Source organism: Siniperca chuatsi, linkage group LG14, assembly GCF_020085105.1.
Source record: "Siniperca chuatsi isolate FFG_IHB_CAS linkage group LG14, ASM2008510v1, whole genome shotgun sequence".
Classification (NCBI taxonomy): domain Eukaryota; kingdom Metazoa; phylum Chordata; class Actinopteri; order Centrarchiformes; family Sinipercidae; genus Siniperca; species Siniperca chuatsi.
This window is the reverse complement of record NC_058055.1, coordinates 8,186,042-8,201,644: the sequence shown is the minus strand read 5'-3', so window position 1 is coordinate 8,201,644 and position 15,603 is coordinate 8,186,042. Positions and strand designations below refer to the sequence as shown.

The 15,603-nt window shown below is 38.8% G+C and overlaps 1 protein-coding gene across 1 annotated transcript; it reads right to left on the bottom strand.

Moving 5' to 3' along the window:
• Positions 1-3,072: 3,072 nt before the first annotated feature.
• On the bottom strand, positions 3,073-14,207 carry vamp2 (vesicle-associated membrane protein 2). Its single transcript, XM_044222232.1, has 5 exons — positions 13,793-14,207; positions 9,242-9,341; positions 8,876-9,034; positions 8,438-8,489; positions 3,073-8,167 (listed from the first exon to the last, which is right to left on the bottom strand). Coding segments are annotated over exons 1-5 (330 nt in total). The 5' UTR covers positions 13,795-14,207; the 3' UTR covers positions 3,073-8,150.
• Between the last annotated feature and the right edge of the window lie 1,396 nt (positions 14,208-15,603).

Below are 15,603 nucleotides of genomic sequence, written 5' to 3'. Positions count from 1 at the left end.
TGAATTTCTAATCTTTTTTTTCAGGTTTTACAGTCTGCTTGAAATAGTTTTGGTGGCACAGGTAAAGATGTGAGAACTTTGACAGTTTTCGTGCTCACAGTAGTGAGCTGGAGAAAAGAGCATTCCCTGGTCCTGCTGTGCTGTGTTTGTGTTAACCCAAAGTCCTGATAAGAGGCAGCAGCAGCAGGAATGCAGCGACGTGCAGAGTCTGCTGGGGAGCGGACAGCGTCTGAGTGTTCAGCCCCTGCCATTATGTGTGGGAGTAACAGTGACCTTTACACACTTAGCAAGAATCCAAGCCAAGGGTGTAGGTTTCTGCAATAACTCCTGATGAATCCTTCGAGCTGGACGTGCATTCCTTTTGGAGAGTCAAAGGGAAGCAGTGGGGGAGTAGATGACTGTTGTGAGGGGGTAGACAGATGGGTAAGGAGAGGAGGGGCTGCAGAAATCAGAAAAATGGAAAACAAACTTAAAACGATCTGACAGAGAGACAGCCTAACAAAGTGAGAAGTTGTTTCTGAATGCCCCCTGGGGTTAGGTCATGTTCATGCCTCCCTGAAGCCAACAGATGACTGTATTATTACTCCACACATTCCCTCTACAAATTACTCCCCTATTATGTCCAAGATCATCTCTTACGTTTATAAAAACACCATTCAATGTGACACTGCGCTGGATGAAAACAGGATGAAAACAAATGCATGCAGTTGTGTGAATCCATCTGAGAAGGTGATGGACCAAAATTGATGTTTCATAACGATCGTAGACTCATCTGCTCTCTGTAATTGTGGTTCCTCTCAAATACACTCTCCACAGTTTAAAAAAAGATGCAATTATGCAGTGCTGTACAGTTGGCCAAATTTCATGTGACCTCTGCAATAAATAGAAACACAAGCACAGAGATAAAGATTTGACTAGAAATGATGGTGTCCTGCTTTTAATCAGAGAAATCCTACAAGAGCATTACAGATGGAGCCAGGAATTAGAAGACTCCAAACTGTAAATATGAAATAACAGCTTTGTCATCAGTTTCTCACAACATCTGAGTTGTCTCAAAGAGCTCATCTGCTTCTCTCGGATTTAAAGAGGCACGTCAAGAAGGCATAATAGCTTTTTCCTGGATACACTTCATTGTGCACTCCATGAGAAAATGTGACATTGTGTGCTCAGTGTATGGACAATGTGCTAAAAAGCTCACCTCATTTGGCATTAACAGGATGAGGATGTGGCATTGAAGCGAAATCTTGGAAGAAGGACCACACTGCGGATGCATGTGTTCATCTAACAATAGCTAAAATTAAGCATACAGTACCACACTTAATGCTGTGAGCCTTCCCTCACTTCTCATGGCAACTGCTCAAGAGACACATCACCATTTGCCAGTAAGTCCAAGGATTGTAATGATAATATCATTGCTAGGGAAGTAAATTCCTTCCACAGTGGAAACAGCAATCTCTTTTCCTCAAGCAATAGACACAAATATACTGTGTATTTTCAAAAAGCGGACATTTCAGACATCCTCATAGTCATGCATAACTTTGTTAACTATATGGATGACTAATTGGCCAAACATGTGTGGTCTAAGAAAAGGTATTGTTTTTGCAGTGATGTACTTTTGCTACTTATAAATACATAAAGAGACTTTTCCCACTCCATTTACTGTATACTCTGTATAGTCTGTGTAGCAATGTATAACAGATCTAATAGAAACTAAACTGCCATCATAATCAGTGGGTATGTTCAAAAAAAAGTAAGTATTCAGGCTTGAATTGCCACACTGTGCAGTTTTCATCTTTAGCGCAAACCAATAGTGCTAAAACTGATGGGTTCTTATTCATCATACTTTGTAGCTATATGGAGAAACATCTTTTTAAACACAATAATTGACCCACAAATTAAGAACGCAGTGTTTATATGCAATGACGTTATGTAACGTAGACGTCATGTGATAGATATTTGTGATGAATTACTTGACACCTTTTCCTCTGAACACTGACAGACATGTTTGTGTCAGTGGGTCCACAACATGAATATGTTCATGCTGGAGCTCACTGTTGTCATGGTGACACCTGGTGGTGAAAACGTGAAACTACAAATTGGGCGGCAGAGCTGCTGTGTGAGAGGGAGAGAGGGGGTTCAATTCACCGTATTCAGTTCCTGTGTAGTTTCATTATTTTCTGTGGACAAACCTATTTTCCCTTCATAAACAGTGCTATATTTCCACTAACAGCAATGTGATATAACCAGACAAGACACTATCAGTTTCGTAGTGATGATAGCTTATTAGGCTTCGGTTAATATCATTTGGTAACGTTATTAGCCGGTAGTCCGGTGTGCTGTGGACCGACAGGTGGTTTGATTTGAAGCTAGTGTAACGTTAGTAAGTCGTGGGCGCAGGGGAAGAGTGTTTTGGGCTGACCAAGCAACTGAAGAAAGAAAATGAGAGAAATAAAATGCTAGCGCTGCAATGTGTCAACCGTCCTTGACCAAACACGAAAAAGCGCTAATAATGCACTAAATTCTTTTCCGTGTTTACTAGCATTTTCGAGAGCCCGGTAAGCTATGGCTGGTAATTTATAGGGAGTGTATGAAGATTATTCATTATGAAATACAGATAAAGCGAAAAAGAGCAGGAAATATCAGGTTTTGGAGCCACCTTGTGTACTTCAAAATAAAAGTCGCCGGAAGTGACTTTTTCTGGTGGCTCCTTTTACAAAACCTTTATTTACCTACCTACATTTTTTTTCCACTGCAATTGCACGACTCTACGACTACCATTACTAGTGATAGACTATCAACTGAATGAACCAGGGCACTGCTGCATCATTTTGCATGACTGTTGGAGGATGAAATGTTAGGATACAACGACCCCTCGAGTATTTTTAACCTTAATGTACTGCACTAGCCACAATAGAGGTTGAATAATGTTTGTGTGGAGGTCAGCTACTGTGGAAACATGACTGAAATGACTCTGGACAATGCAGAAATGTGCACTTTTATGGCTCCAGGGCTCCATGTATTTTTGAAACACGCTTACATGTAATTAGGATAAATTAAAGAAAGAGATTTATCTTTGTATTGATAATAAATTTATGCTTATTCATACAGGTCAGATAAGGTCCCAGAATTGCAGTCAAAATTGCATCTGCCCATTGTTGCACACCCACAAAACACATGAAGCACACACAAAAGTACAAGTTGTCATAGGTACTGTTTTTCCAATATACATATATTTCATGATGTTCATCAATATAATAAGACATTGATAGATTTACACTACAATTATTTATGTACTTTAGTTTTTCATTCAGTCTCCTTTCCTTTATGCTGAGTCTACTTTGCTTAGTTTCTAATCCCATACCAAATGACAGCACAATAAATCTATCAATAAATAAAAGCAAAGGAAAAGAAAAAGATCAAATAAAGCTGAGCACATTGCCCATGATCCTCCAGTCCTGTCCCTCCTGTAAGGCCAGATGACCAGGGGCAATATGGGCCTTCATCCCAGAAACCCCAGTCCCAAAGAGAACTCAAAATCTTTCCTCAAAAATAAACAGATTTAAACAAAAAATATATCTTGTAGATACAAACGGCAATCTGATGTAAACTGTAGAATCATTCTAAGCATTCTGGACAATTGAAGGTAAAAATACTTTTTTCTCCCATTAACTTCCCATTTTGTTTACCTTTACCCATTAGTGCGTACACACAAACAATTCAGTGACATCTGGAGTTATTACTAAATTAATGCAAAAGAAAAACACAATATTTGTTTAAAAAATAAAACATGTTAACATATATTAAGTCGAATATTGTATGTTTATAGCCATCCAGTGAACATTCAGAGACTCAGGTTCCCTCCTATCGCTGCATTCATCCCATTTGAGGGTGACTGTAAACTGTAAACGTTGTGGACCATTCCCCACTCTACATATTACATGACGCTTTGTTGAAGGATTGGATCTTCTGTTGGCCTCTTTCATTCTGCTTGTTTCCCTCCAAGTTTGAATTACAAGTTCACAAGTTATAACTCAAACCTGGAAGAGGGTTTTTCCATGCTGGCAACTTGCATTTTGGATCATCCCCCAAATGATCTGAACACAGCGTTAAGTTGAGATCACTGAACAATTCTTGAGGTTGACATAAGACAATATTCTCCACTGAATCATTCCCATTCCACCAAAATCAACAAATCACAACAGAAAAAGGGCCACGGTGTTAAAATATATGTGCACTTCTTTTCATACAGACAATAAAGCAACAGAAAAAGAGAGCACTCACTTCATTTTCACCATTGTGACCAAATTGGTTGAGCACTCACAACTGTTGGATTTATGGATAACACAGAAGTCCTACCCCAATCAGTAGTGTTATTTCTCTTCAGTCCACTGTGTGGTTAACTCCTGTAGGATGGCTAAAAGGACCACATTTGTAAGCCTATAATGATTTTCTATTGCCAAAAAACCCAATTTTACAATTTGCTAATATAGTTTTTGTCCTCATATATATTTAGGTAAATTGCTAATACCTTAAACCTGAGGATATAGGACCCCCTACCCCCAAAACACCCCCATAAACACCAAACAATGCAGATTTTTTATAACGTTTTTCTTGCTTTATGTCTAATAGCTATAGTTAGTTTATACATGTTTTCATTTTAGAACATGGCAGCACTATGGAGACAGAAAAAAGAAGAGTTGTGCTATTATTAGTTATAGGATCATGTGTCTAAAAACTTGTTACAGATTAGAGAAGATCTTCAGACCTGGATACACATGGTGGGGGAGACTGTATTTGAGATCTGAAGCACGCGGTCCTTGTGTTTTGGTTTAACTTGCATATGTTAGAATGGCACACTCACAAGCCAAACTGACACACCATGTAAATAGTGTGTAATAGTTAAAAGGTCCTGTAATTGTAGATAAATAGGGTAAGGGTATAAGCTATTTACCACAGATTGGGATAGTTTGGATAACCTGTTTCTCTCTGCTTGTTTTTGATGGCAATTGGCAGCGTAAGCATGGAAATCTCGTCTTTGGTAATCTTCTGCAGTTTACTTTTGCTCTGTTTGGAGGAAAACTTTTAGGGGAAGCGGGGAGGAGTGGGTTTGTTAAGGTCGGGGTCCGTCAAAATAGAACTGGCCGGCAGATCTGTAACCTCTCTGCTTGTGTACTTCAGTGGTCAAGGAAACAACGTGCCCTCACTCTGAGATTTAAGCGGCCTAATCTGTCGGGATAAACTGGGGATATTCCCAAGACAGAGCTATTCTAATACACACACACACACACACACACACACACACACACACACACACACACACACACACACACACACACACACACACACACACACACACACACTGTAGGATTCTGAATCTGAGTTGAGCAAAGGGGGGCAGGTTGGTCTCAGCTGGTGGGGAAGATAAAAAGTCATGTTGAAAAGAGACAAGGCTACTAAGGCTTTACACACACTTGTTTTGAAATATTGTCGGTGGTTTCATGGTCTCTATAGCTAAAGCTAAATTAATACATTTTAGGATTTAAGAATGGCATTAGTGGCAGTAATGCACGAGCCGAGTCGCTTCCTGTTAAGCATTTATTAATGCAGGCCTGCACATTTCTTCAGATTCATGAGACAGAGATTTGATTGAATAACTGATCTCCAACAATTTCAGAGCTTAGATTTACCACGACCACAAGTAAAACTCTGTAAATAAAGACCTTCTATAGTTGAAGGTAAAATGGTTTCAAATCCCCCAAAATGCAATTTGCAGTTTTGAGGGATTTTTGGTTTATGTCATCTCATGTTCATGTGTACAAGGCCTTAGTTTGACAAAGCATTAAAAAATAAGTGCATCATTTTGCCCTGCTCTCCTGCTCATAAAGTAGCCAAAAAGGTAGTATGCACAGGAGTAGATGCCAAAAAATGTAAAAGAATTGTTTAAGACCAAACCAGCGAGGGCACCAATGACAGAAATAACAATAGAAGCCTCTCCCTTGTTGCTTGGCAGTGTATAACGCACAGAGCTGAATTACAAAAAACACACCAGACAGAGGTAAAGAGGAGCTCACTGCTGTTGGCAGCAAATAGTACTGATTGCACACTTCCTCTTTACCTGTCTGTTTCACACAAAAATATACTATAATAAAAAATATAATCTATTATATTTAAAAAAGAAAAAAGGCCTTAACTATAGGGAGAAACACTGAGACAGACCACTGCGCTAGCAAAACACTCTTCAAAGGAGTGCTTCTAGTTTTTGAATAACTGCTTCTCACGTTTCTTGTCACTAAACTTTGACTGTAAATTTCTGAGCCTACCCCCAAAGTTGCTGAAACTAAAACTCAACTGTGAATTTGACATTTTCCTCATTAGCCTCTGTCCCTGTTCCTGGATTTTTATTTTTTTTTTATGTGCTCTTCATGTGGAGAGGTTTTGCTGCACGAGGATCTCCTTTGGCCAGGCTATTGACCAGCCAGACAGCGCCATCAAAAACAAGGTTGTTTGTGCATTTTAAACAGATTCCTTTTCTGCAGTCAGCCACTCCCCCTACACAAACTAAACGTGTGAGGGCGTGTTTGACTGGAAATATTCTACAGTAACTAATAGAAGTGACTGGAGACCAAGGCTTTTCAGTGTCCACGTAGGTAATGGGCCAGTGAGAATTAACCTTTGTTTTATGGAAATTAATCAAATTATGTAACGGCCCCATTTTATCCCCTAGCATTAGAATTTTTTTTGCAAGCCCATAGCCACAGTTTGACATTAATGACATCTCCACAGTATACTGTAAGTGTAATGTTAAGATAACATCACAAGTATTACAAAAGAAAATCATTTGGACAGATTGAAAGTCTAATCATGTCTATCCAAAATGTACCCTTACAGCTATTAACTATAACTATTTTCTCCTATGGTTTGACCAATGTTTTCGACACAAGTTTCATCGTGTGTATTTTTTTTTTTTTTAAAGATACTTACACTTACATGTGCTACGGTAAGACCATTTGCACTAGACTGCAATGAAGGAATGTTTTCGAAATAAGACACTACGTAATATTTAAATAAAATAGAAACATCTACAGACATTGGTCCAACTGTACTATGGCAGTATTAAAATTATCAGAAGAAACTGAGGTGTTCAAGCATGCTGAGAGACAGAAGAGGGCTGGGGCGTTAAAGACACTACAGATGAAAATTATTAGAGGACAGAAATGGAGAAAGAGAAATGACATTCAGATAATGGGTGGATCAGACGGAAAGGACTGGGAATGATGATTAGTTTAACAATTCATGCATTATTTGTATGTTTGATCAATACCAGTGAGCATTAACTCTCTCAGAAAGCCAGCAAAGAAGCTAAAACTTGATGGCATCAAGTTATAGAAATCTGGAGCTGAAGTAAGAGCAACCTGGAAAATTTTCAAGGGCAGTTTTGTCTATGTGATAGCTCAAATTTTTGTAACTTGATGATATTTTTTTTAGTACAAGTTTTAGTTCTCTGACTTATTTTGGACTTGGTCTTAAGTGGACACGAGTAACACAGATGGACTCGAAAAATCAATTGGTATTTCCTTAGTTAAATGGAGTCTAACTCCATTGTGCAAAAAAACACCAAAAAGAGAGAGTAAGCAGGGGACAGACAGATGATGATCACATGCATGATACACACTTTGATTAATAGGCAGTATTTAACGCTGAAGCATACGTAAAATTAATACAAAAATTAAAAAATACAAAATGCACACACACACGCACACACACCTACAAAACAGTATATATCAGAATAAAACTCTACAAAGAACTATATATATATCAGTTATGTAACAATTATCGCCAATCGTTGTTTCCTTTTCTGTTGCATCGTCACAAGTGTTTGGTTCTCAGTATGGCAGGTTAGAAAAGCCAAGAGTACCCAGAAAGGAGACAGGGCCACACACTCACAGGACAAATATTGACAGGGGTCCAGAGGCGAGGTGGTGGAAGTGGGGGAGCCATGGGGCCCTGAGGGGTTTAGGGGTGTTATATCGAGGCTAATCGGGGAGATATATATAATAAATTATTTTCTCATGGTTAATTTTGTAATCAATTTGAGGGTTTTTTTCTGTAGCAAGGAAGTTGGAATTAGACTGGGGTAGGAGCAACTCTTCTTAGGTGCTGAAGTACACTGTAGAAAGAAAGAAAGGAAAAAGAAAGGTGACAAAGTCTAATTCATAATGTTTAAAGTAAGGCATCAGCATAAAAACAGTTATCAAACCAATATTTGCCAACAACTTTCTTAGATTTGTTAAAATAAATATAATTGTGTATTTAAATTGTCTTATACATGCCTTATGCCTTATATTATACAGTATATATGTGAAGAATATGTGAAAGACATTTTTTTTCAGTTTTACAATTGATTAATAAAATAAAAAAAAGTAAAGAGGATTCTTACCAATAATGACGATGAGGACAATCACGCATATGACTCCCAGGATAATCATCATCTGTAGTCAGTGGATTTTCAGAAAATGTCATTAGAAAAGCAGTAAAATAAAAAATTTTAAAAACAGTCAATTTTACCATACTACATGTTATACACATCTTACTCTTTGAAGTTCATGTAGCCCAGACAAAATGTCTTTATCTTCAATATTTTTTTAACATTGCTGCACAGCATGAATGCCATGATGGCAACATGCCATTGTGTAATGTGATGTGGATAATATATGTGGAATTTCTACCCCAAAACAACCAATGACACAGTGGTATTGATGTCCCACATTCCTCAAGGTGCTCCTTTTTTGTTTTTTTCATTTGTCTGTAAGCGGGACAGTTTAAGGCAGCCTTTATACACACGTATTTGCTATTTGAGTAAGCACGTCTGCATCACCTTGGCATTCTTCCACCAGTATTTATTCTTCAGTTTTGCAGCGCTGGTCTCAAACTGAGAGGCTCCAGCCTGCAGGGCGTCAGCCCTATCGTCCAGTTCTGACAGCTTCTGATCACGCTCCAGAACCTTATCCACGTTTACACGCATGATATCCACCACCTGGGGAAAGACACGCAAAGCAGTGTAGTGTCATCAGCTATCAAGACAGAATGACTGTGTGTGAGGGTCTAACAGTGATTTGTTTTTTAAAAATGCATATAGTATGTGAGCTAGCAGAGAGGAGTTACCAGTAAGTGACCAATGAACGATGCTGTCTACATCTGAGCCTGACAACATGACTGGGTTTGCAGTGAGGTGTGTACTCACCTCATCAACCTGTGCCTGTGTCTGCTGCAGACGACGGTTGCTGGTGAGGTTGGGAGGTTGATTCCCTCCCTCTGCTGCAGGGGCTCCGGCTGGGGCAGACCTAATGACAAAAACAAATACAAATATTCAGTGGTTATATAAAGCATACACGCCAAGAAAGAGTTTAGAAAGCTGTGAAAACACAACACTAACAAGAAAACAAACAAACTTCATGACAGAAGCTTTCTATCTAATACAAAATACATATTAAATAAACCATAGGATTTTTATTTTAAGGATGACTAATGTTCTCCATTTGCAAAACAATTAAATAAAAAGACAGTAGTTTGGCTTGAAAAACAAATAATTCAAGAAGTAAGAGAATAAGAATGCTATGAGCTATTGAAGTTGATACATTTTTATATTTTTACCATATTTTAAATGTGTAATGTTCTAATTGTGTCTGATTCTGCCTGTCTCAGTTAAAAGTTCATTAGTGACAACAGGAAAAATGGCTTTAACACACAAACTACTCAAACGTTTGAATACAGATCAAATATATACACTAATACCCTAAGGTCATTGAAGATGCGTACCTTGCCCCACTCCTGCTCTTTGATATGTTATATATGTGATCATATGTTCTTTAGGAAGGAGGTAAAGCAAAAAGACATTTAATTTGGGGTGCTCATGAATATATTATTTGGGGGACCATTTGTTGTTTTTAACTCACTCAGTATATTTGCTCATTTGCTCAGTGTGGAGTTTTGCTGTGGATTGAACAGTGCTGGGAGCTATAAGATAATGGCAATGTGACAGAGACACTACTGGTACTTGCTGTGTTTAAAAAGGATGGAAAAGATTCAAGTTAGAATCAGATCAAATTTGTGGGATTTGTAAGATTTACTGTGCGCCAAAAATGAACAATTCCATACGTTTAATGATGAGTCCAGATAATTATCTTCTATCACAAAAAGAATCACTACTGCAGGCTTTGCAAAAGTCAAGTTGATCTGTCATGTCATGTTGTATCGTGACCTACATAGACCTATTCTTTTGGATGCACTATCCACCAATAATGACCTCAGTGAGAGACAGGCAGTTTAAGTGAGAGTGTCATTTACCACTGAAAAGTGAAAGCTACATGAAAAATGTCTCGTCTTCATGTTAACGTGTACTTGTACTGCAAGTACACCAGAGATATCAAAGATATAGAGTCATTTATGAATGTTTATTCAATATTTAGGAAGACCCGATGTAGATCAACAGAAACTAAATCACTTCTGTTTCCTTTATTTTTTCTTTTCGCAAGTTGAATGCTTATCCTGTTCCATCTAGCCCTTGTTGTTGATTGTGTAACTCTTACATGAATGATGAACAATGAAAGACGAACAGAAACCTGTGCTGAGTGGAAGCTTTAGGGTACACAGCAAAAACTACAGACCAACTGTATATCTCATACAGGCAAATCATTAGTGATCCAAGACTCATCAAAAACATTGCGAACAGCATCATGTTACAGCTGATCATGTAGTGTGGAGTAGCTCAGCATGCTTAATTTACCATGCTTTATTGCTATCTATCAATACAGATAAACCAGTAAAATTAGAAAGTGAAATTATTTCTAGAATTAGAAAGTGAAACTGAAGATACTACTAAGGCTGTAGTATCTTCTGATGAATATACCTTAGTTGTAACTAAGCTACACTACTAGTGTGAGACGAAACTCTGTATAAAGGTCACCTTTACACGCTCACACATTACTAATCCTCGAACAACAACAAATCCTTTTCAATAATTGGCTGATGACTGATGGTGCTGGTGGTCCCTATCAGCTGCCAACCAGCCCTAATAGAAACTGGCAACATACCTGGCTACCTGTGATATCTATAATGGTCAATTATTATTATGTGTCTTAAACAAAGATACATATGTAGAAAACATATATTGTTTTATTTCTTTAAACTAGAGTGATTATCATTCTATAATTACAGTTTGTTTATAAATCAGCAAATTTGATAAAGAATTGTCGAAATTCACTGCTTAATATTAAACTATATAACATCTATGTAATTACTGTATGCTTCTTTTCACTTGCCAGCAACGAGTATCACCACAAAGGTGTAATGTGTGCAGAGGTTCACGCTATCATCACCTCTGAACTGGCACCTCAACCAACCAGGAGGAGTTGCTAGTGCAGTGACAAGATTTCTCACCAGCTTCCACACCGTGTGAATGCCGCTTACTGTGTTTGATGGACGGACAAGCTGCAAGCTCCACACCCAGGAGGGGTAACTGTTTCTGATCTGTGCCACTTTGGTGCATAATCTTCACTTTTCATTGAAAATGATGAACTGAATTGGGTCTCGGCATGTTCCACTGATTATGGCACATGGGATAGTAATATCCTGTTTACTGATACATTTCTTGATTTGACTGATGCAGTCAACAGGGATTGGTGGTGAATGTAACGTGGTGAACCTATTTCACTTGTCTCAAAATCTCAAAAGTGCCCATAAAATTCAACCTTTTGACAAAAACTGTCTCTACATGCTGATGAATTTGTGTGCGGAGATAACTAGATGCAGAAAGCACATACTTCCGTTTCACCCTATTTCCAGAGCGTAATAAGGGTAAACAACAGAACAGAAATAACAGGAATTCACTTTTCAGTCAAAAATGCAAAAAAAAAAAAAACGCTGATCTGAAGAAGGCAGCTAACTTAACATATTAGGTTGGTAAGGTTTCACATTCCTCTCTCTACAGTCCACTGCTAATGTTAGATTTTCTATGAAAGCCAAATATATTCAACCCTCTTTCAAGACAGAGCTTATAAAAATAGTCTCGCCCTGTGGTTTCCAAAGAGGGCTCCTACAACACTGAGGGGTCTGTGCAAGGTTTTCAGGGGTCCCTGAGGAAAAGAGGAATCATTTAAACATTTCTCTTACACCTTTTGTACCCTAAAAGTAGATAGATAGATAGATAGATAGATAGATAGATAGATAGATAGATAGATAGATAGATAGATAGATAGATAGATAGATAGATAGATAGATAAACTGCCATCACATCATTTTGCATTTGATTTAAACTAATTATTAAAAGAAATAATAATACAATTAATGGATTTCTGTTTGGTCACTGTCATGAAAAAGCAGGCTGTCTGACGTTGAGCACTGGAGAGCGACATTTCAGCACTGGACAGCGCCACAGCAGTCCAGACCAGAAACTGTCTGATCCCATCCTCACGGTCCCATTCTGTTTGATGTTACTGAACTGGAACATAACCCACAACCATCACTTCTTTCATTTCTGGCCATATACACAGACACACCAGGCCTACATAGTGTCCTGTAAAACATCACGTTTCACGACGAGCACGACGGGCCTGTAAATAGAGTGAAAGCCTACCACATCGAGGGCGGGGAGGTTCCTTATGATTTTAAGCACTTGGATGAACAATTATAACGACATTTTGATGACAAATGTAACATATATCCCGCAGGAGGGAATGTTAACAAACGTGTTGCCACAGTCCCATGGCATGTCGTGTGTTGGCACCAGACTATTTCAACGTTTTAACTGCCTGCTATGCAAAAACTGACAGACGAGGTTGTCACGGCTATCTTTCCTTAGCCTACCCTTTATATATTTGCTTCATGTGCAGTCGAAAAGAGAAAGGGACAAATAAGGCAGTGGGAGAAAGACATTTTACAGGGTTAATTTGCCTCCGAGGACGCAAACAGCCTGAAATGTGGTGAGATATATAGCTGTCCGCCCTCGCACGACAATCGACGACATACAGTAGGAGGCTAGGCTATCCCCACCCCCCGCTGTAGGTTGCAAATATCACCTAAACTAGGCCTAAGCCTACTTCAGAGCTAATAATATCATCGTCTATGAGAAGGTCTGTAGGGTATTCGTTGAATAATGTCGAAGCTTTAAATGTTCAACATTATGTCCTTGCTGTTTCGAGAATTAGCCTAATCGTCACCTGTGGTTTAGCGACACAAAAATGAAGGCCTGGATATGTTCAGTGAGGACAAAAACGCTTTATTGTACATGTTGTTTTCTGAATGAGGTTTTAATTAGCCTGTGGGTAATCGCACAGACGGTGTCCTTTTCAAATCAAACCAGTCCAAACTGGAAAATATGCGTGCGTGCTGTCTCCAGTGAAAAGCACTAGACGACTAAATAAAAGAGACGCGATAAACACGGAGCTCGTTTACTATGTAAACGCCAAAAATAAGGCTAATTATGCGTTTAATAACCCGATGCCTCCGTCTGCCCCAAGGTTAGGCCGACGCGTTAGCCTCTACATTTACATTTGGGTCATATTATCGGAGAAAGAGAGCTGTAAAATTAAATTCAACAGCAATATATAGCAATGACATACTGACTAACGTGACACCAGTGAAATAACCTCAGTATTTGATGGCAAAGATACACAAGAGACCATTCAAACATCATAAATCCCAAATAGCCTGCCAACATCAGTCGTGAGGACGACATTGGAATTGATTAATAAATCGGGATTTTTAATAAAGAGCTTTAAAACGATGTTGTACTTACATTTTCTTGGTAGTATTAGCTAGACAGCTGTGCTGAAACCCGGACTGGAAATGTTAGCGCGTGCTAAATGGCTGGCAGATGGATGTGGATTGCCTTCTGCGCTCCTCTCAACCCTCTGGCACCCTTTGGTTGGTTATTGTGGCGTTTCCCTGCCTATATAGCCCAAGAGGAAAACTGGCTTGGATCTGCCACTGAGATGTGTCCCCTCACTACAAAACCCGTTTTCCTCTTCCTATTTCTACGGTGATGCGGCACCAGCAGGCTATTGCCAGAGCCTGGCGCTGTCAGAGTCCGTGCAGTAATGAAGGTGTAATAAACAGCCGCCTGGATTAGGTGGACAAAGATGGCTCGGTGACGTCAATCGCGACGAGTTTCATGTTGAAATGGGTGGCCGGAGACTTCAGACACACCGTTTTAACGCCCAGGACAGCGCTGTTTTTATCTGTAGATGTTATTGGGACTCTACGCATATTTCCTTTACAGGCATTACATGTCATGGTCATGCTTGGGTTTAAAGCTCCCGTAAAGAGGCTTATTTTGATTGCAAGTCTGTATGTCAACAAAATGGCGTTCCTCGAAAGGGGGTGTGGCGAGCTTCGCAGTAGGTTGCCTGGTTATCATTCATTATATATGTGGATAGGGATGTAGTGGAGCGTAAACCCACCTGAAAGCAATCTACCAGCCTTTTGTTTAAGGAGCAAGGTTATTGGCTAGCACTAATCTGCATTACATTCAGTATAGTTGTAAAAAGTCTGACATAATTAATGTGTTTTAAGGCACATGTTCTCAAGCTTGGCCCTTGGTGCCCCAGAGCCCCTTTCTGCTCCCTGAGAGGGGGGGGTTACAAGCAAAGTAAAACAAAAACTACGAATTATTACAAAATAATGAAAGGATGGATTAAAATTATGATAAGTGTATGATGACCCATAACATCTTTTTAGCCTTCTCTGTAAAACAGCAGTGTAAGCCAACAAGGTAATACATGCAAATGCTAATTAATGTTTGTTTCTTAATTTGTTAGTGTGAATTAAATTTCCTTAAGTGCCCTTGTTGATAGTAGTCTTGAATCTGTTATCTTTATGGACAATGGCTAGAATTTTTGAATTTCTGTACCATACTGTAAACCCAAAAAGGGCGGAAGCACCTGTCACCTAGTACAGAATCTAATCAATAATATGTGCATCAAAAGGCCTCAGTGGGTTTTATCTTTGGCTCGTTTCATGCGAAAAAAGCTTCACCAACATGTCTGTAAGGAATAAATAAGTATACATACAAACGCAAACAAAAATGTCCACTGTTTAGACACATTTTTGAATGTCTCTCATAAAAAATGTTGCATCACAATCATGGCGATGTTGGGAGAGATACTTTATTGTGTATATTCGTTTTGTACGTCCAAATGTTTACTGTTGTGCTGGTAACTAACACTGGAGGAATCTCTAGTCAGGTTGAATCCAATCACTCAAACATCCAGTTGCATATTGAACCAACTAACTTCACCTCACCTTACACATCTATTGGCTTTCTCTGCTGCATTAGCCCCATGGGCTCAAGTAAATTACACAGGCTGAAATCTCATGTGAGTTTGTAAGCCTATCTCGCCACTGAACTCCTGTTAGATGCTTTCTAGAATAGTTTCTTCTTTCTTGTTTAGTGGACTATAGAATCTCTGGTTTAGTTTTATTCTTTGCATTAACATCCATAACCACAGTATGTGTTCATATGAGTTTGACTCAACTACATTTATCGTATACCTGATGCTCATGTATTTAATAATAAAAAAATTATAATATTACATTTTCATCATACAG

Coding starts and splice junctions, on each gene's coding strand:
- vamp2 (XM_044222232.1), bottom strand. Junction 9,035..9,241: donor CACAGGCACAGGTTGATGAG/GTGAGTACACAC, acceptor GTCTTTCCCCAG/GTGGTGGATATCATGCGTGT. Junction 8,490..8,875: donor ACTGGTGGAAGAATGCCAAG/GTGATGCAGACG, acceptor CACTGACTACAG/ATGATGATTATCCTGGGAGT.